Raw genomic sequence first — 21,059 nt, forward strand, 5'->3', positions numbered from 1 at the left:
AGGTTATGTGCTGTCTAGAATATGTCAGGACTTTTGATTCAAGTGAAACTTGTTTGTAAATTACAAGAGAATTATGTATTTGAGTGAAAAACTAATTGTGCACATCTCGTGACGAGTGGAAAAAATTGAATGGGTGCTGGGAAAAATCATTGTAGTGACAAAAATAACGATGACCAGTCAACTTAGTCAATTTGAAGGCTCACTAAATGTTTATTTTTTTATATCAAAGCAATATGCAAGTGAAGATGATTGTTCGGAGGATATGTGGGAAGCTTTCCAGGTATGTTTTGTTGAAAATACCTGATTTTTAAAGCAGTGCATGATTTTATGACACTGGTTGAATTTAAGAGAGTGAGTGTTACTTGTCACTCACGTTGCAATTTTTTATAACTAATATATTTTTTTAACAACAGAAATGTAAAGAGAATGAGATCCCACCTCAGTGGATCAAAGAGAGCGAGTACCATAAATTGAAACCAGAGAAAACAGATATTTTCGTGCTGGAAACATTCGAGGGAGACGTCTTTAAAAAACTTCAAGCAACGAAATGTTTGTAAGTTACAATTGGCATATTTCAATCCTTGAGAAGAATTTATTTCATAGTGTTCTCACATATGATATTATTGTTAAAAAAATAATCATTGTTTCCTGCTTTCAGTAGAATACTTGGACCGAAATGTCTCCTTCGTTGTTTTCTAACGAACGAGCCGATTCCCCCAGGCACCAGTCCAATATTAAATACAGCCATGCGAGACGTTGTCGCCTGCTTTTCCGGGTTCAGTCCTGAGGCTAAACTCGCCTATCAGCAGAAAATTGAATACATGGGTGGAATCTGTATCAAAGAATTGCGCCACTGTGTCACCCATCTCATCGGGGATTCTGTCATGTCTGCCAAGTACGAAAAAGCAATGGAAGACGGTATAAAAGTTTACACGAAAGACTGGATCTTCGCAGTATGGGAGGAAAATCTGAAAGATTTTGTACCGGGAACTGACAGGAGCTTCGATAAGTATCAAGTTCCAGTTTTTATGAATCTAGTTGTAACGTCCACAAATCTACCTAAAACCAAAAAAGATGAGTTGAAAAAATTAATCGAGCAGAATGGAGGAAAGTTCATGGGCCCCCTGGACGGTCAAAAGGTGAAAATTCTTATCGCCGAGGAGTACACAACGATAAGTGAGAAAATAAAATTTGCTATGGCAAATGGTATTCCTTGCTTAAAGCCGGAGTGGGTGAAAAGAAGTATAGAAGTGGGCTACGCTCTCCCCTTCAACGAGTTCCTGATCTCTCCATCTCATAAAAACAAGTGCTCAACTCCCGAGAAGGGCTCACAATTGTCGCACGCGAATTTAAATATTTCAACCATCAGTTGCATACAAGGTGACTTCAACCCTAACGGTCTCATCAATGAAACCATGTCCAGTACAATGAATTCAACTGCTCAAACGAATGTCCCGGATCCGAGTCTCCAACAGTCGACGTTATCAATAGATCACATAAGTATCAAGGAAGCAAAGAAAGCGGGTCCTTTTTTAGATGGCTGCAATATTTATTTGGCGGGCTTCTCCTCAATTCAAAAAGACAAAATCCACAAAATAATGAACATGGGAAGTGCCACGCGGTACGACGATATTTCGGAGACTCTGACTCACGTGCTTGTGGGAGATCTAGCGAAAGCATCTGGAGTTTTGAAGACGATTCAAGCGAAGGGCCTTCATCCTCACCTGTTGAACCTTCAATGGTTGGAGGAGAGTATTAAACTGAAAAGACCGGCGCCAGAGGAATTATTTCCATTTGATAAAAAAGATGAACCAAATAAAATTGCACTCCCTCAATCTCCACTATCCAAAAAGAATCTTCAAATGCTCCAAAAATCCAAGCGCCCTCCAGTCCCAGTGTTCCAACTGGAAAAGCTCCCACAACCCCCTGAAGATGAACCAGATCTCGTCCAGCAGTACCTCCAACGTCAAAGTTCAAATCCATCGAAGAGCAATTTTCCCCCCGAAAAATTGCCTCTTGACCAAAATCAATCGAAATCAGTGAATCAATCCGCAGCAAACGACAGCCAAGTGCCTTTGACTCAGCCTTCAACAATGGGAGCTCAAATATTCAAAAATTTAACATTTTCCCTCACTAGTTTAGCCGAAGAAGAAGATCCCACTCTGAGGGACAACATTACTGGTCTCGGTGGAAAATTGCTGTCTCGCAGTTTCACAGGATTCTCCGATTTTGCTATTGTTCCGTTCAATGGAGTCAGTTTAAAAACATCTGCGAATGATGTTGTTACAAGTTTATTCATTGACGATTGCTTGGATCACGATACAGTGGTCGATATTCAGTATTATCACAAACCAATTTGCATTCCCGAGAGTGTAAAACCACTCTCAGATTGTGTTATTGTGATTTCTGCCTATACAGGAATGGAGCGAACTTATCTCTCTAAACTAGCAGCTGCCCTAGGTGCTCGTCATCAGGACATGTTTGCCCGTCAAACCAACATTGAAAAGGGATTGTACGGTGGAACTCATCTGATTTGCACATCTGCGAGCGGAAATAAGTACAATGCCGCGGTCAAGTGGAAACGGCCAGCGGTAACAGCTGAATGGTTGAGAGCCTGCGCCGACAAATTGACATTAGTTGATGAGACTCCATTTTTAGTCGGTGAGACGATAGCCCCCCAGCGAAAGAATCCACTCGAGGGTGGTGCGGTGCCTGCCTCCTTGGCTATTGAAAATCGACAAATTTTAACACCAAAGAGACTTCTCAATCAGACGCCCAACATGGAGACTCCAATCATCAATAAACGGTTGAGTTTGAATAAGAACAATAGTCCCAATTCACCATTCCACTTTGCAACACCTGAAACTCCTTACGGTCAGGTGTTCCAGGAAAATCCCACACCTAATACGAGGAAGGCTTGGGCAAAGTGGATTGATGGCCTCCCGGAAAATGTCGAAGAGCCGCAGGTAAAAAAACGGAGGCTCAGCACTCCACTATCAGAGCTCAAACGTCAACTGTGGTCAGCTTTGAAAAAACCCAAAAATTCGGAAGACGAATGTAGCGATAGTTTCGAAGACGCCGATGAGCGAAATTCGGTTGAACCACAGGGTGAGCTACCCGGACCAGCGAAGGTGGTTAATGAAGAGTCACGTGGTGAGCTAATTGTTCCAATAAATCGAGAATTATCGTTTAATGACGACACTCCGAAGAACACTGAGATTCACCAGGAATTAGAGGAGATGGATAAAATGCTCAAGGCTACCTCGTCCAGCTCTAATGAGGGAAGATTCTCAATTCACGGAGAGGAGAGAGAGAAGATTAGTGAGATTTGTAATGTACCAGCGACACAGGCGGAGAGTGTGGGGTGGGAAGATCCTCATCCTCATCCTCTCAAGATAGCCATGAGGAATTCAAAGAGCACTTTGGAAGCACCGGAAGAAATGGAGGAGAGTCGGGAATCTGAGGGACCAGGAAAAATGTTGAAGAAATTTAAATTTATGCTCTCTGGAATCAAAGACAGGGAAAATTATGAAGCGTTGATTATTAAATTAGGGGGCGAAGTGTCAACTCAGTCAGTATTTGATGATTCTGCGACGCATTTGTTATGCATTCGTCCTTCGAGAAATGAAAAAATGTTGGGTAGCATCGCTGGTGGTAAATGGGTACTACATTCATCGTATTTACGGGATTGTGAAGTTGCTAATCGATTTATTGACGAAGAGAGATACGAATGGGGAAATCCCCTTAATGAAGGTGTCGTCCCGCCCATCGAGGCAGACAGTGAAAAGACGATTGCTGCAGCCGCACACCGATGGCGACTGGCGCTAGAAAATTCCAGGAATGCTGCCTTTGAGGGAATTGTTGCCATGTTGATAGTAAATAAGGATAAGTACGATCAGTTTGAGAGACTTATCAGAGCTGGTGGAGGTACAGTTGTCCACGCAAAACCTCCGTACGATTCGAGTCCAACGGGGAGAAAAATTACTCACTGCTTTATTACTAATAGACCTGGTCAGCCTATGGACTGGGCTATGTTGGCGAGTAAGGGGATTATGTGCTTCCCACCACAGTTTCTGAATACCTTGCTAACCACAAATGGATCGATTAATCCACGAGATCATGTCATACCGGAATTTAAAAAGTATTTGGCTTTATTACCAAAATAATTGTGTGAATATAGCGGATGAAGTGGAAAGCGGTCACAGATGAAAATTATACTTTGATTTCATTAATTCGTTACCCCGTTAACGTTTGTGCACTTTTTCTGAATTTTCGTTCAGCTGTCAATCAAAATATGTAAATGATTTTTGATAAAATATGACTTTGTATGAAGGTGAATAGAAATGCATTTTTTAGAAAAAAAAATCCTTCATTCGTTCTTATTTTCTTATTTAAGTTTTTGCGTCATTAGTCAACAGCTTATTTCTACCAATTGCTTTGGTAGTGATATTTAGAGTGGATATGTTCTGCTCTCTATTTTTGTGAAAGCCTAATTTGTAAAAAAATTATTTGCAATAACTTTGTAAGGTATTTTTCTACTTGTAATGTCTAAAAACTGAAGGACCAATTACCAATTGTAATTAATGAATTATTCTCCGAAGTGGAAGCATTTCGGGTTGAGATCTTTTCTACCCTTTTAGGAGGATGGAATTACACAAAAAATAGAGAATATATGCTCATGAAGTAATGAGTACTACATTGATTATTTAAATAAATCTATTGTTTCACTTTGCTGTTCATCGTCATATTTTCCATAATATGTTCACTGTAACAATACATCGTACGAAATATTCGCATCCTCATAAAATCATTCTGTGTCAGCGCAGTCCATTATTACGTTTTCTTACACCTGCCTTTGTAGATCTGAATCCATTATTTAACGGCTAAATCCATTTTTTATACAAAACGATAAAACATTACAGCTCAAATAATCTGAAACTTTTTCTAGTTCCCACATATGTAAAAGATGATCATTGAGGTTGGACAATATAAGAAGTATTCACGTCATAAGTCATTTCTCTTTTGGATCATGCCCATTTGAACAATTTTCGTCGTTATGTATCATATGCAATTGATAAGTTATTTAACATTCTACTGATTTCTTCTACAGCTGCCAAGATAATTTCATTTCTAGGAATATTTTTTTTGAATTTTTCATTATTTTTGAAAATTTTTCGTCGTTTTTATTTTTGTGGAATAATGTTGCAACACTATTTTGTGTTTGATTCACTAAAATTGATTTCACTTCTGGTGAATATTTTCGCACAATTCTCATAACATTTTACAGGTCAATGGAGAAAAATCTTAATTTCAAATTGTTCGCTATTCTATAATAAATAAAGGCATCATTTAAGTTACGTTCCCACGTTTTTCTATGTACAAAATCTTCATTGCACAAAATAAATTACCTTGAGGGACAGAGTTAGGCCCATTAAAAAAAATACGACAAAAATTTAATCTCAGATCAATAGGAAAGAAAAAATAATTCATCTCCAGAGAAGTCAGGCTTTACGAATATCATTAAATTAAAGTAGGCAACATTTTTTTTCATTCCTATTTAGATAATAGGAGAAAAAAAATCAAGAAAAGTTATTTGACTATCGTACAGAAAGTTAGGTTTATTTTATAGGACTGGAGAATTTCGGCTACCAACTGACCAACTGATTTTTCAGGTTGAAGACGAACAAAATGCAATTAATGAATAAACACATCTACTATGTCAGAACAGTAATTTTTCTTGATTTTTTTTCATGCACCAAAAACATAAATCCAGAAAGTGCTGAATTCGTCAGTCGCCAGATTGAGAGAAGAACTCATTTATTAAAAATTTATTTACTACCAAAATTGTTGAAATTATAATGGGCACTCAATTTTACAAGTTTTTAAACATATTTGTACATCTATCCACAAGGCTGTAATACTCTCTTGTCCTTGAATCTATCTCTGTAGAAAGTCGTAATGGTGGCAAGTTCGAAAAACCCCAAAAATGCAAAAAAAACTCTCTCCAATGCCGAGAGAACATTACACAGTCGCTAGATGCACAGTCCTAACTAAGAAGACTAGCAATAGCAATGAAAGAACTTTGAATGCAAAATACCATTCATTAAATAAAAAACTGTTGAAATTTTTTTTGTCTGTTTTTTGTAAAACCCATGATACATTTGTGCTGATGATTGATTCATATCGAAGCAGAAAGCGCCATCATTTAATTTCCCTTAACTTATGAGCTTACACTGTATTTACATTTATTTTCCCTGCTGAAACCGCACACTTTCACAAAAGTTATTCCAGTTATTACATAACCTATCATTTCTCTTCGCTTGTGACTAGCCTTTAAAATTTTGCACCTACAGTAGAACTTATCATAAGTTATGTGAAATGGCTCCACACCCCTTTATAAGTTTTATGGAATTATTCGAACAATGGTCACTAATTCACTTTTTGAATATAAATGATGGGATAATTTTTGTAAGACAATGCAGGTATTCAATGTATGACAACACACAATCATGTCAAGTTCTACTGTACGTGCATACAGCCTCGTATCGATGAACATGAAAATAAAGATATTAACTGAACCTAATGAGCGTTTTTATGTACCTAATATACGTATTTACACATTTATATTCTACACCACAGAAGTTATGCTGTTGTATTTTGTTTTTGTCTTTTGAACAAAATGCAAAAGAAGATATTTCCATTATATGCACCAGGTGAATGCATAATTCCCTAAACAGCGTGTAAACTAATGAGGATTGAATCAATTCAGGAATCAACTGCATAACAGTTCGATAGAAATCAATTCAATGGAACTCTCCATGTGATTGTAGATTGTTTGGGCGAATTATTCGTCAAAAGGTGCGTTTGTAAATTTATAAAACAATAACTGTAAATAGTTATAGTTTCGTGGACTGTTAAACCGTCGAAGGAGGAGTCTCATGGTTCCTAATAACACATTAGAATATATCTAGGTGACGCTGAAGAGATCGGAAATCCATGGATTATGTGCATCTCCCCATTCTTACAACAGAATCAAATATACGTCAGGAGACTTTTCTGATCAATTAACAAGTCAATATTTTTTAAACAAATAATTTCTTACTATAACTCCCCCTTCGGCAAATTTATCAACCTCAGGCTTGTCATGTCAACATATTTGAATCACAATTTCTGAAATCTAAAAAAGAAGTAGTAGATTGATTTCATTTATATCGAACTGTATAAACTGTAATAATAAAATATCAACTACTGAAGGCGATTCCTTTCAAATTCCTCCTCCCCCTCCATCGCGTCACGATCTCACTCTTGGAGAATATGTCTACAGTAATCCCCCCTTTCGCCCAAACAAAATAGAACTCAACACCCCAAAGGTCGATTGTGTGCTTGACTCCTTGGTAACTGATGTAGATACAGCACTCGTAACCTGTCCCAAATCAGGTCTCATACTCCCTCCTCCTCTTCGCCTCCCGGCTTGTCCCCTGACTCCAACAATCGGTTTGTCGGGCACCTCCCCCTCCTTATCCTCATCTATCTCATTGAAAGTCGAATCTCCGCAGAGTGACGAAGCGCCAGATCCTAATTTCTCCGAGGAAATGGACCTCTTGAGAAATGTCAGTTGTGCCATGGGACTATCCACAGACCTTCTGGTGCAAAGTGCCCCCTGAAGTGCCAGAGGTAATACAGAGGATCCCCCAGCAGTGGCCATGATAGAATCAATTCCCATTCTTTCTAATGTTTCCACCAATCGAATACCCGTCAAAGCTTTTTTATCAGACCTCGAGAGGATAGTCTTGCGTTTACGTTTATTCTTCGGTAATTGTGAAGGCTCACTGCCGAATGTTCTTTTAATCAGTTCAGCGCCAGTTGAAAATATTCCAAAGCCCACTGGACTATCATCCGGACTATTATCAGGCGTAGCAGGTCTAGACGAAGGTGGAGTACCATCAGGGCTATTGCAAGGCGTTGCCGTAGGGGTGAAGTTACGTTCACTACAAGGGGTTGCCATACAAGAAGCTGTGACTGCCTTGATTCCCCGTTCATTCAACATTTTGGCAAGACCGAGAGTTGTTGAGAATGTTGTTGTTGAATTGCGTCGTGACAGAGTTCTGGGTGTATTCATACCTGAATTTATGGCACTACTAGGGGCTGTGGCCACCCTGGAACCGATGACGCTCGAAATGATATGAGTAGGATCCTCTGGATGAAGGACAGTACTGTTGGTGTAAGTATAAACTGAGCCTGTGTCTTGGAAAAGTTTTCCAGGATTTGAGTACTCTTCGTCTTCCTCTAAGTCTGCTAATGTAAATGTCTCAAGCCCTAAATCCTCCAGAGCTCGTCCTCCACGAATTTTGACACCAGGTCGTTCATCTAGAAGTCCTCCCAGAGTGGGAGTTGCTAGTTGAGACCAGTGGTGGAGAGTCTGTGAGCCTTCCATGGGTTTTACTATCTGAAGTTTTTCCGGCAAACGCCAACCGCTGGAGTGATTACTGAAACCAGACACATTTCCACTCGAACCTGTTGACATTATGCTGTCAGGAGTGCGGCACCCGAGCGGTAGAAATGTTGGTGGTGAGTGAATGATTCCTCCATCGTAATCAAAATTATAACCTGTACCCGTACTCAAACACGCCCGCCTGGCTATGACTTCTGCCGGTGTCAGGCGGCGAAGGGCAGCCTCGAGATCAGCAGCTCCTGGTGCACCTGGTACACCAGTGGGATGTGGACCGGGATACTCTTCGTGATCAGCAATCAAGGATCCTTCGGTATCACTCTGTCCAGCAGAGTCTAGGTATCCGGGAATGGGTCCACAACTCATTCTAGGCCCACTGGAGCCTGTAGACACCGTTGACGTTGTCATTAATCCAATCCTTGGGAACTGATTACTATCCTGAGCACTTGAGATCCTTGTTGCACTCCTGACAGTTTCAAATACTTTCCTATACGTCGGAGCTCGGTCCGGCATAATTCCAGAATCTAAACTCAACTCAGAATAAAGAGATGACTCAAGCTCTGACGCTATCGAGTCCGGTTGAGGTGCAGCGCCCATTGATGGAAATAATGAGCCACCTCTAACCGTAGGAAGTCCTCTCCTCCGTTGTTTCCTAAGCTCATCTTGGGCCACCTCCAATAGATGCGCTATTTCCGCATATTTTTCTTTAAAATCAGCTAACTCAGCTGCTAAAGCATTTTGATTCTCTCGCGTTATCATTAAATTTTCCCCTATTTCATCGTGTTCTGTTAGTAACTTGGCTAAGCGTAATTCTGTCTCCGACAGTTTTGTAGTTAAATTATTTATCTGTTCATGTTGCAACCGATTTTCCTCTTTTTGACGGCCCAATTCCTCGGCAATACCATCGACCTCCATGTTAGCATTTGCTAACTGATTAGCAATGTCCTTCACTAACCTTGCCTCTTGTGCCTCGCAGTCATCCGTATCCTTGACCAAACGCGTGAATTCGCTCTTCAGTTGTTTGTTCTCATCTTCAAGGGAATAGATTCGACGCTGCATCAAGTCCAGGTTGATACCTCGGAGAGCTGTAGGAGTCCCCCCCTCCGATGCTGACTCATCCACGTCATTGGTGAGAATTTGAATCAACTCAGTTTTCTTCAGAAGCTCATGACTCAACTGAGTTATTTTCTCATTTGCCTGTTTCAACTCAGTTTCCAAAACATTGACTGTTGATTCGAGCTTTTGGTTATGGGTGAGAAGCTCTTTGCCAATCCGGGCGGTTAGTTCTAAGTCCTTTTCTTTCTGAAAAAAAAAAAGATGAATTGTTATGATGAGGCTCCGTTTTATAGCTCAAATTTATAGTCAATAAAACATTGTTAAATGCAAGCAAATAGAGGGAAATATTTTTATGCCCCTCTATTTCTCTCTATTCCCTCTACACGCCAATTATGAACAATCGTAGTTAAAGTGGTGTAAAGCTTTTTCACTTGAGTATAAATTTTAGATTCACGTTGTGTAGTATCAAATCAATAGTAAAATAACCATATCTGATATACGTAATAGCGTGTGTCTGTAAACATTGAATTTAATCCCAGACAAGACAGTGCAATTGACAGTGCGAGTAATAATTCTCAATTTATAAAAAAATTACCTCCTCCAGAAGCCTTGTCACTGCCTCAATATCATTATAGGTCTTGGTCATTTGGCTCACTCGATTGCTGCATAGAACTGAAACGAAAATAAAAGAAAATAATTACAAATAATTTATTTCTCGACAATTGATTCCAACTTCAACAAAAAAAAATTTATTGAAGCTGTGAAGTTTATTCGTCGCCCTTGAACAGGCCCTTAAGGCAAAGAGGCTGAGTAAATACTAAAAAGTAGGCACCTGAGTACCTGAGCACCTATTCTTTGAAAGAAAAAAATAAATTCCTCGGTCACTACTGCTTCATTAAAAAAGTGTAATTATTACTCGAATCTTTAGATCATGTGCGAAATATTACGTGCTAGTGTTCGTAGATTTTTACAGAAACTAATTGTTGACACTTTAGATGTTGTTTTATAGAGAAGTTGCATCAGAGTCCTATCGATCCTTATGAATAACCAGACAGAGGCGTTGCAGCGCAGCCGCATCTGTTCAGCCCCACGTGGTGCATCACAGATTATAAATAAATAAAAAATGATGGAAAATATCTCCCATTCATGTAGTACAAAATTGTGTCAATAATGATCATCAAAAATATAGACAACAACGAATTGCCATCGCATGTGCTGGTACTTGCAATGAAGCAACATAAAATGACGTTTCTTTTTTTTTTATTTTGTATTTTCAAATCATTTATTACTGACAAGAGATGCACGTGCATGGAGCTTCCGCCGGTGATCCAAGGAGAAATAGTGGTGTACCCGGAGTGCAGCCCCTGCATCCCCAGCAGGGCGTGACCCCGGTTGATGAACTTGCCGATTGTTGATGATTTTCATCCCATGTCGAGCCATTCACATCTCTTTCATAAACTTCTTCGGTTCTTGGTATTTCTTCATCATATTCGTATGGATCATCGTCATGATTTGAACAACCACTGCTCAAATCATGGCTCGATGATGTTCCTGGCTCCGGAGTTAAACACGCACGTGATTCTGAGTTCTGATCCACCGTGAAACTGTCACGACCCAGCCAGGGCCAATAAAAGCTGTTGGATATTTAACGAATTTTGTCGATAACCCTCATCAAGGAGTTGTAAATCACTGCCTACAGCCTTGACGGCAATATTACTTGACACAAGGTCGAAAAAATTTTATCTCATGCAATTGCACCCCCTGCTTTTGGCTCAGGATATAGCCTAGCATTTGCTAGAATTCTTTTCAATGCTGTACAATTTCGACTGTAATGGTAAACCGTAGAACCTCTCAACAGTCCTATTCGTGAGTTATGACAGAAAAATATGTCAGTTCAACTAATTAAGAACCAGATATTTGTAGTGCACTAGCGTTGAAATACTCGAAGTTTGGCTTGATGAGTGCCATTAAAAGTAAATTAACGATCCAAATGATTAATAAAATAGACGAATAATTTTTATCTCCGAAATTATTAGTCAACTTTTTCAATAAAAGAAAAAAAAACGAGTAAATAAATGTATTGATTCCGTTCAAATACTTTTATAGAAGTTGCGTAATATCGTATAATCTCCAGGAATCGTCAGCTGTTAGAAGGTCTGTTGCTACTGTCATTTCCCCCCCGGTGAATTGAAACAACGATCTAATCACGTGTCATTTCACCACGAATCGCTAAATTATCAACTTCCAAGTGAAGTACATGTTCGGTTATGAATGTAAAAACTCACATTGCGAATTTCTGAACACTCGAATGATTTTTTTTACCATTAAATAAATATTGATGATCGTTACACCCTAGATATTATGATGCCGCCAGGTACACGACGAAGTTGTTCTCACATACTCCACAACGTGCGTCACACGACGAATATTGTTTCCTTAATTTCAATAATATCGCTCACTTTTCCATGGATGATAATATCACTGTTACAACAGAGGTCTTGAGGGGGTCACAAAAGTGATTGATAATGAGTGCCAGATTGGGAGATCACTTTGGTGATACACTGGCTATCGTTATTAACCTTGAGTCACTAAGGTTTTCACTGCTACTGACTCTATCCACCATTTTACTTGGCTTCACCGTGAAGTCGGGAACGTTTTGGAACGTGAACTGAACGCTGAATCGAGAAACGACAGCGTTTGCGCGGAAAAATTCAAATCACGTAAATTGGTTATGCAGAAACTAAAAAAATTGATTCCTATTCTTAATTGTTCATAAAAGCCCATAAATTTCACGCTTCGGTGTAGGGCAATGAGGGGGTGATGATGTGTTTCTTAAGGCTTGGGCATTAAATGTTTTATAAATATCAATAAAAACGCATAAGAGTTAAAATTATTATGATTTATCTAAACTAGGAAAGGTTCGAGAATACTTTTCAATATTGATTTACCTCTATTGAGTAGTAGAGTCCGGATGACACGAATGTACAATTTTCCATGTTTAGTTCGAGCAACATGAAACAAAAAATCTGACACAATGCCATCACCTTCGTGGATATTACTATCCTGAAGTAAATCTCTCAATGCTTCAACCCTTTCCTCCTCCGTATTTTCATCGGAGGTCCCGAGTCCTTTATCAAGAGACTCAACAACACCAATGTCCTCCCACAACTCATCATTAGCTTCAGACGACGTTCGTGGTCTTTCTGAGAACTCCTGGATGCTAGTGGAAGCACTGTACTGGCTGGACGGTGATTGTCCTGGTGACAAGGGCGAAGCCACTGATAAACCATCATTGGTCACATCTATCGCCAGACAATTGAATGTCGATTCTCGAAAGGTCAAAGTTGACGTGGTCAAATCTATTCCAGATTTGGAACTCGATCGTTTCCTATCGGGGTCCCGTTTTTTCATGTCATCTCTTCCATTGAGGACTTGCACGGATTTAAAATTCTCTTCTCCTTATCAGTGAACAGTCAGAACAGGACTCCAGCAATAATTTTACGTTTTATAATTTTTAAAGTCACTTACTCGATCATATTTTTTGTTCGCTTGTTAATCACGTGTCACTTTTGATAAAAATAGTTTCAAATTTTGATTGACGCTGGAAATAAATAACGAAGATGAGTGAATTTTATCCCATGAGAGAAATCACCATTCACAGACAAACTGGAGACTGAAGTTTGACATAGGGAGCCCATCCGTCAGTAAATTCATCTGATGGTGGACAATAGACCCTTTCAGAAATACTACAAATGGTGAAGAATATTACAGAAGATTAGGACTCGCTGAGTCCTCAGAAAATTCAACTTTAGGAGCCCATTTGTTATTTGCGGACCTACACAATCGAAGGAAAATATCTAATCAGTTTCGAGCCGAACTAATGCTAATTTACGACGCTAAACTATTGACGAACTGTCTACTTTCAGGCAGACGAGAACATTCCTTTCATTCCTTTTCCACTTTCCATCTACTCAAGGGTTTTTTTAATAGATTAAAACAATTAATGGACTTCTGTTTTTCGAAGTAATTGGCTACATAATAAGTGGAGCGAATCAGGAATAAAAATCCTCTTCGCTCAATTTACAATTGTACCAAGTGGGTCACATCTCAAATCCCTGTATTACGGAAGTGCAACACGGATTACTTGAGTGAGCAGAATAAATATTGAGGATGAAAAGAAATAGAAATATTTTAAATGGGGTTAGAACTTTCAGCTCCTTATTAAAAGTTTACGTCAATCGATTCTACCGACCGTCACAATAATTCAATTAAAAATTGACGATAACAACTGAAAGACAACCACTAACGATAATCTCCACCGACTTTTTTTTTCTAGTTTTGACGAAATTGCGCCGCTTCTTCCAGAGGAGAGATTAGTTTTTCACTAAATTGGGAAGACCAAACATGAAAACAGTCTATTTATAACACCGAAAAAAAAATTACTGTAGAGCACGGTCGGATGGATTCATTTAGACAGACTTGAAAATATCCACATGCCAGCACCAGTAATTTTGCTGTGGAATTTAAGATCGTTTGCAGTAAATGTTTATACTCGTTTTGCGGAATACATCTAAAAAAATCAATCATTTTTATCTCATTGACAGCAGAGTCGTTGAGACAATTCAACTGCGAATTCCATCAGATATGAATTACGTGAAGGTACGTCGCATTCAACTGGTTACTATCAATAAAATCGCTCCAATCATTTCTGTCCATTTTAAAAAGAACATCTCATGAAAAATGTCGAATGACCATCATTTTTCTTTGAGTCACGTCAGACGTTAATGACCGGTTTCTGAACGTTGACTGACCGTGACCGAATTTTATGTGCAAATGCCCGCCCGTCATTATGAACCTGCATCAAATATGAGCCAAAATGACCGAAAATCTATAGAGTTGCAAATTGACCTGAATCTTCATTTCCCCCATGTTAGGGTTATTATTTAAGCGTGAACTGGACGTCTTTTTTAATAGAATTTAATTATTATTATTTACCATGCACGAATGGGAATTAACAACCGAAATTTATGCGTTCATTTCACGCTTTCAGCAATCGTCCTTTCTTTTTCGGACCATATGGTTAGATTCTCGGGTAATTTGCGATAATTATCGGTCATGACAGTGGTCACTTATTATTATTCTACCAGTCCTTGTCCCTCATATCGCCTTCACATTCATGCATTCTTATCACAGCAATCAGAAGTAGATAATTCAACAATTTGTAAAAATGAAAGAAAAAAATGCTGTTTTATCTTTTGTTTTGGCAGAAGGCCCAAAAGGGGATTTCGTATTGAGTGGAATTTTCTAAGCGGTTCGGTGGTTGTATGAATTAATTTTTTAGATATTTCACCAACCCCTAGAAGTGGTGTGCGAAGCTGAACTAGTTGGATATTCACCAGCAATAAATTCCATTTAGGCAATTTTAAAGTATGTCAGGGTCAAACATTCGCAAGTAAAAAGGTTTTTCAAGCGTGAGCGAGTTGTACATGATTTAAAAATATTTGGATACCCCTAGACTTAGCTAAATAGAATCCTCCACTGGCGAATCACTCGCTAGTTTCAGCTTCATCGGTCACTCCCCAGTCTGTGAGTGAGAGAAGTGAACGACCGGCACTGACTTTTTAATGGGTTGACACAATGGCATGAGTTTAATCAGTTAGATAAAAAATGTTGCGAACAGTCAACATGTATATGCTATGAGGAAAACCCCAGCACGTTGGAAATGTTGGAAAATGGAAAAAATTGGTTCTTCATGTCTTAAGAACTTGAAATTGTTCGTTAGAAATTGGTGTGATAAACGCACATGGCTGAGAAGTAAAGAACTTTTTCTTGGACTGGTTAAAAAAAATATGAGTTCTATAAAAAGTGAAATTTCTTCACATGACTGAAGGAAATAATTGGAGACTGTAATGGTAATTTTTTTACGATCAAATTGAATTTGCCCGCAGACATAAAAAATAATACCGGTAATTCAAGAGCACTCGTGGGTTAAAACCACTCGATAGATAAACGTACTCCTATACACAAACGCACACCAGGCAATTTTTTGAAAACGTCACGAATTAATCCTGAAGATCATGAAACGTGGAGGTATTAAGTAAAACTGAATTCTAATTTTCTGAGTAGATCCAAAGACTGTCCTACCATTTCGGGAGTCGACGAGAAACCCTCACAAACCCGAAAGGATGAGAAATAATTTTTTGCATCGGTGGAAAATGTAAAAAATGAAATTTCTTCACAGAATCATTTTTTAATTCTCCCAGTAGATGCCGAAAGTCACCTCCACGATCTGCGCCGATATCTATGATTCACAATCACAGGGAAATGGACGAATGAACTTTGTGTTTCCTTTTTTTCCTCTCTATTTCAAGGATGAATTTCTTCAGAACATTACGACGATTGATTCGTGATAAGTGACACCTTAAAAAGCTTATTTTTCTTCACGACGGATTTTTGCAGTTGATTTTCTGTTTGTTCTTTGCACTTCACAGTTCTGTTGGCCGAATTCATTTCACATGAAGCACTAACTGAATTGATAACAATTTTTTTCCATCAGATCTTCCCATGGCCTCCCTTACTTCGCCCAAATTTGATGATTGATTAAAATAATGGTTGGATTATCCGGCGGCCGTTTATCGAGTAGAAACGACACGTGTTTATCAAAAAGACGTAGAAGGCGTGCCGTGGGATATATCCGAATGGAACTAGCTTCGAGGGAGGGACCGCGAGGAACGGACTGAGCTACCGTCTCTAGATAACTGAACTCCACCACCACTGGGGAATCGGTTTCATTGCGGAATGTAAGGTTGAATACACACATATAGATATAGTGGTAAGATGCGCGCGCGTCTGCTCGACGACAAACGTAAAATGTATAAAAAAAAAATCAACTCTCTCTGTTACGTATTATTGATAAATTGAGTAATTGAAATTTTGCATGACTATCGACGGAGACCTCTAGGGAATGTGCAAAATGATATTTTTCACAAAACATTAGTACGTGGTCATATACGATTTCCGCTTGCACTAATTTATTTGTAGAATACGAGACCGAAATACGATGAAATTCATCGATAAAAATCTGACAATTGCAATCTCTTTCGTCTGTCAAGACAATTCAGAGCATTGTGACTAGGAAATTGAACGCTTCAACGGTTCTTTGACCTTCGATTACGATTTATTATTTATTCTCGAATGATTAAGTACTATGGCACTACAGTGATAATGATTAAAACTATCAACCTTCAGCATTGTGAGAACTATAATCATCCGGAATTTCAATTCGCTATCTCAAGTTCTCAGGAAAAAATCATAATTCTACTTTCAGCCTCTTTACGCAATAATTCGCTTTGTACTGTAAAAACTAGAACAAATAAAAAAGGGTTCACTTACTGAAGTAGTTGAGTGTCTCTCGAATTTGCTCTGGTGACAATTTGACGTCTGTCTCCTGTGGTCTCAGCGCAGGTGAAGGAATGAACCAATCAGCGTTTTCGTATCCTGGTGAGTAGAAAAGCAGAAAATTAATCGCTGCAGTTCAACAGTCAAAAAAAAATTGCGGGTATATCATTGGGCTCATGAATATTTCACAGGCGAGTAAACTCATAAAAATTCAGCAAAAGATCCCTGTAATGCCCCACGTAATTTATATTCATGACAGTTTGTTGTTGAATTCGTCGCTTGAATCTTCTCATTCACAAGTAAGTGTAAAAAAAATACGACTGCCTGACTCATCAACAGTCCCTTTGAACTATGAAAATTATACTTTTGCACTGAAGCAAGTATCATTTACTGATTAATGGAAGTCTGACAAAGGCCAATGAGCCAAGAAGCCACAAAAGTTTTATTACAACCAGGAAAGAGTTGACAAGTTCAAGGTGTGGTCTAAACGGTGCGGTGTCACATCTCATGATAATGTGACATCTGATCTGTGTGAACCTTTGATGGGATTTAACGTAACAGTTTTGCAACATCTGGCCTTGGAATATTCATTACATGACCATAAGGTAAACTATGATCTAAGTAACGAATAATAAATGATAATGATGAGAATACAAATTAATAATTTATGGTAAAAGTAATGATAATTTAGACCAAGTCGATTCGCACTAATTGAATCATTTGTTGGCGGAATAATTATCCCTTGTGACGATAAATAAGAGAAATGAATAAAATCAATAACCGAGAGACGATCTTACCTTGAAACTGTGTGAGCGTATCAGCACGAAGACGATATCGGGGTATTTGTTCCTCCAGTAGACTTATTATCTCCACTTCTGGAAGCTCTTCTCCGCTGCACACCTCTATAAATAATTTCAAGAACTGAACGTTAGAAAATACTTAGAGAGCATAAGCCTATAATATATTGAAGACAGCTATTTTCGAATGCATTGTGGTGCTGGATGTGTCTTTTGGTTGAAGAAAAGTATTTCTTAATATTACCATCGCGCCATTTGTTGAGGATCGCTTCTCTTCTTTTATCAAGCAATTTTCCAAGTTTAGCAGGATATGGGGGTTTTTGTATATTAACTGGCCCGGAAAACATTGTTTCCGCATGTCTGATACAATGTTAAACCCAGATATATTTTCATTATTATTTTTCCTTCACTGTCGCACCCAAAAATTAAGTTTATTGATCCCAACCTCAAAATCAGACGAAAGCAGCGTCTATTTCATTAAAAATTATTGCGTAATGTGCTTGAGGATTCAAACCGGACATGTGCCGAATACACCAAACTAGTAATATTATTGAATTATTAATCAATTTTTAATCACGAGGTACGTTCAAGAGAATAAGTTCACCACGTCATTAAGATGACTGAAATTCCAGGTCGTCCCTGGCTATTCGCGAAAATTCCACGCACAATAAAAAGAGTTCTGCGGGATCGAACCAAAAGGTCTTCCACGGGGACCCAATTTAAATCAAGAATGTTAATTATCATCAATCGAGAAGTTTTTAATTGATAGATTCACGAGAGACTGGGCCTGAGTGATTCCTCGCGATTTGCAACTCAAGAACTAAGTTCATAGTTGTCCTCCCGAAAGAAGAACCGTCAAAGTAATTCGATTACTAAGCTAGAAGTGTTAGACTGTTACGTTCAGTAGAAAATAGCACCTTGGATTTATGCCAGTTCAATCTGAGTTATCTTCGTGGCGTTCAAAATTTCTATTCAGGAATTTCTTTTCTTACTTCAGATAATTTATTCGCACTAGTTAAGTATTTGATGCTTGAGTAGATGTTAATTATGGGACAATATTCTTTCTTCATTTCTGAAACTGAATGACCGTTTGAAAAAGCCTATTTCGGTATTCTTCAGATTCTACTTGTGCTCCCAAAACAGAGAATCATTCTGTTACTAATTTGTCAATTTTCTAGGTCAATCGAATGAGTGGCATAAAATTGGCTTTCTGAAGTAATCAGTGATGAATCAATAATCCGATTTTTGCGGACAATCATCTGGTTTTGCTGTACTAGAAGATTTATCATTTTTCTCCAGATAAGGTTTAACACATAATGACGCCACGAACAAAGGTCACAATTTAATATTAAAATCCACAAGACTTCTCTCTACGGTGATAACTTTGCTGCTATTCGTTCAAATTGCTCGAATTTATCCCACCATCCATCTAATTATTCTTTCTCTGAATAATTAAGTAAACCATTCGTTTCATGGGCATAACATGTAAAAAATAAGTAGAGGTGCAGAATGGAAATTATGTTGAAAGTAATGGTGTGAGAACCGCAAGAATTCCCAATCACCATCATCATCATCATCATTATCATCATCATTATCATCATTACTGCCCTCCTCTCATCTTCATGCTCGTACCCTTTGCGATGATGAAAATTGTACTCAACCATGAGTGCAATCATCATTTGGGTTTTTGCAGTAATGGAAAACACCATGCAAGGTGTTACAAATTTCTGGGTTTATAAATCAGGTTCACTGGTAAACAGTTTCCAGTCGTCTCAAAGACCTTCTAAGAGCTTCATAAGTGTTCAGCGATAAATTGAAAAAATTATCTTTTTATCGGTAGTAGAAGTTTACGGAGTCTGAGTGAATACAGGTTGTGATTAAGGAGTGTTGCGGTGAGAGGGCTTACCTGTGATGGTTTCAGCGTCACGGGTAGTAACGGAGGTAATTAATTTATTACGCGGGCATCTCAACGACTGCAAGGTCGCCCGCGTAGTAGGGGAGAGTTTCAGGGAGGCGGCTGATGGGCAAATTGCTGTATCGGCCCTATCTGGACCCACATCCTCCACGGCGGCCAGTTTGGACGCTGTGGGCGACGAGATACACGTCTTACTTCCTAAAAAACAAAAGGATATCTTCGATTACTCAATCACTCAATATATTCATGTACCGCGTGAGCAATTTTTACGATTTAGATACGAGTTTAGTCTAGATGTTTGGGAGATTGTTAGGACGGAAGGGAAACGATGAAATCATACTCTGCACTGGTTTGAACCAGTTGGGCTCTTAACCTAGGTGAACCAGATTTGTCTTATTGTGGCCTATTTTATCTACACACGTTGTCGGCGAAATATTCGCGGGGCGAATCTCTTCACGTTGGTAATATCCGCCGTTTATTCAGACGTTCTATTTGCGCTACAACTTTTTTTTACTGTGGGATCACCATACTGGTGATTCCACAGTGTCACTCATCTAAAGAAATGTGCAGAAAAAATTCAATGCCAGTGATGATGATTTTATTCGTCTCACTTCTCTGAACACATACTAATATTTGAACATGAGATCAACCTGTAATAAAGTTCTTAAGTGTTAAGACCTCCTGTCGCCTTCTAAATCTCATAATTCGCTTGAACTAAAAAAATCGATCCCTGTTTATAACAATTGTCAGATAATAGATTTAACATTATTCTTGATAAGTTATCAAACAGGTCGGTTGTCTCAAAAACTTATCGTCATGATTGTTAATTTGATGGATCAATGTACAGGAGTGACTCACCGTTGGATATTACTCTGATATTTGAGGTTTTCAGATGCAAAAAAGTAGGAATCAGCAGTTACCGGTGCCAGGAATTTTCTGAAAGAAATTCAAACATTTTTAATTTTTTATTGACATGTTTCATTTCGTATTACTACAAAACACCCTTCAAATTAGACTGAAGTTATAGACAAGGTCCCTTCAAGGGAAGTGGTTGATATTATTATGATAGGTTGGGTTGTTATATCTGAAAGGTGATATTGAGCGTCAACAATTCTTAATGCAAGGAACAATGATCACTCTCTAAGAGGTAATGAGTTGCATTCACATACGTAATTGAGATAAAAAACAATTGATCAACCATTTTTGTTTTGTTCCTAAAAGTCACCTTCCTATTGATTAAATGCACGTGGTGGCAATTTGCGAAGACGGAAGGACGAAACGAATTATTTCCAAATGAAACTAGTGAGAGAAAATTTCACTGACATTCTACACACTCGAACTAAATATATCAAACAGTAAATATGAAAACCCCCCGACATTGCAAAAAGTCCCCAACAAACTCAGAACAGATGACAAGGATACATTGGTTTTTCTTCGTTGCGAG

General features: G+C 38.5%; 2 protein-coding genes across 10 annotated transcripts; one reads left to right on the forward strand and one right to left on the reverse strand.

The window, feature by feature from the left end:
- On the forward strand, positions 1-5,455 carry LOC135160497 (DNA topoisomerase 2-binding protein 1). Of its 2 annotated transcripts, none has more exons than XM_064117092.1 (3): positions 1-280; positions 414-553; positions 659-5,455. In XM_064117092.1, the coding sequence occupies exons 1-3, from the start codon at positions 170-172 to the stop codon at positions 4,164-4,166; spliced, it is 3,759 nt and encodes a 1,252-aa protein (XP_063973162.1). In that variant the 5' UTR covers positions 1-169; the 3' UTR covers positions 4,167-5,455. The 2 variants fall into 2 exon arrangements, with proteins under 2 accessions (XP_063973162.1, XP_063973163.1); XM_064117093.1 differs by having other exon boundaries at positions 662-5,455.
- Positions 4,703-19,808, reverse strand: Milt (milton). Of its 8 annotated transcripts, none has more exons than XM_064117101.1 (5): positions 19,607-19,808; positions 17,701-17,805; positions 16,898-17,002; positions 10,101-10,177; positions 4,703-9,751 (listed from the first exon to the last, which is right to left on the reverse strand). In XM_064117101.1, the coding sequence occupies exons 4-5, from the start codon at positions 10,149-10,151 to the stop codon at positions 7,319-7,321; spliced, it is 2,484 nt and encodes an 827-aa protein (XP_063973171.1). In that variant the 5' UTR covers positions 10,152-10,177; positions 16,898-17,002; positions 17,701-17,805; positions 19,607-19,808; the 3' UTR covers positions 4,703-7,318. The 8 variants fall into 8 exon arrangements, with proteins under 8 accessions (XP_063973171.1, XP_063973168.1, XP_063973165.1 ...); XM_064117098.1 differs by lacking the exon at positions 19,607-19,808 and adding an exon at positions 17,945-18,518; XM_064117095.1 differs by lacking the exons at positions 16,898-17,002; positions 17,701-17,805; positions 19,607-19,808 and adding exons at positions 12,454-13,106; positions 15,926-16,268.
- Between the last annotated feature and the right edge of the window lie 1,251 nt (positions 19,809-21,059).

This window comes from Diachasmimorpha longicaudata, chromosome 3, assembly GCF_034640455.1.
Source record: "Diachasmimorpha longicaudata isolate KC_UGA_2023 chromosome 3, iyDiaLong2, whole genome shotgun sequence".
NCBI lineage: Eukaryota > Metazoa > Arthropoda > Insecta > Hymenoptera > Braconidae > Diachasmimorpha > Diachasmimorpha longicaudata.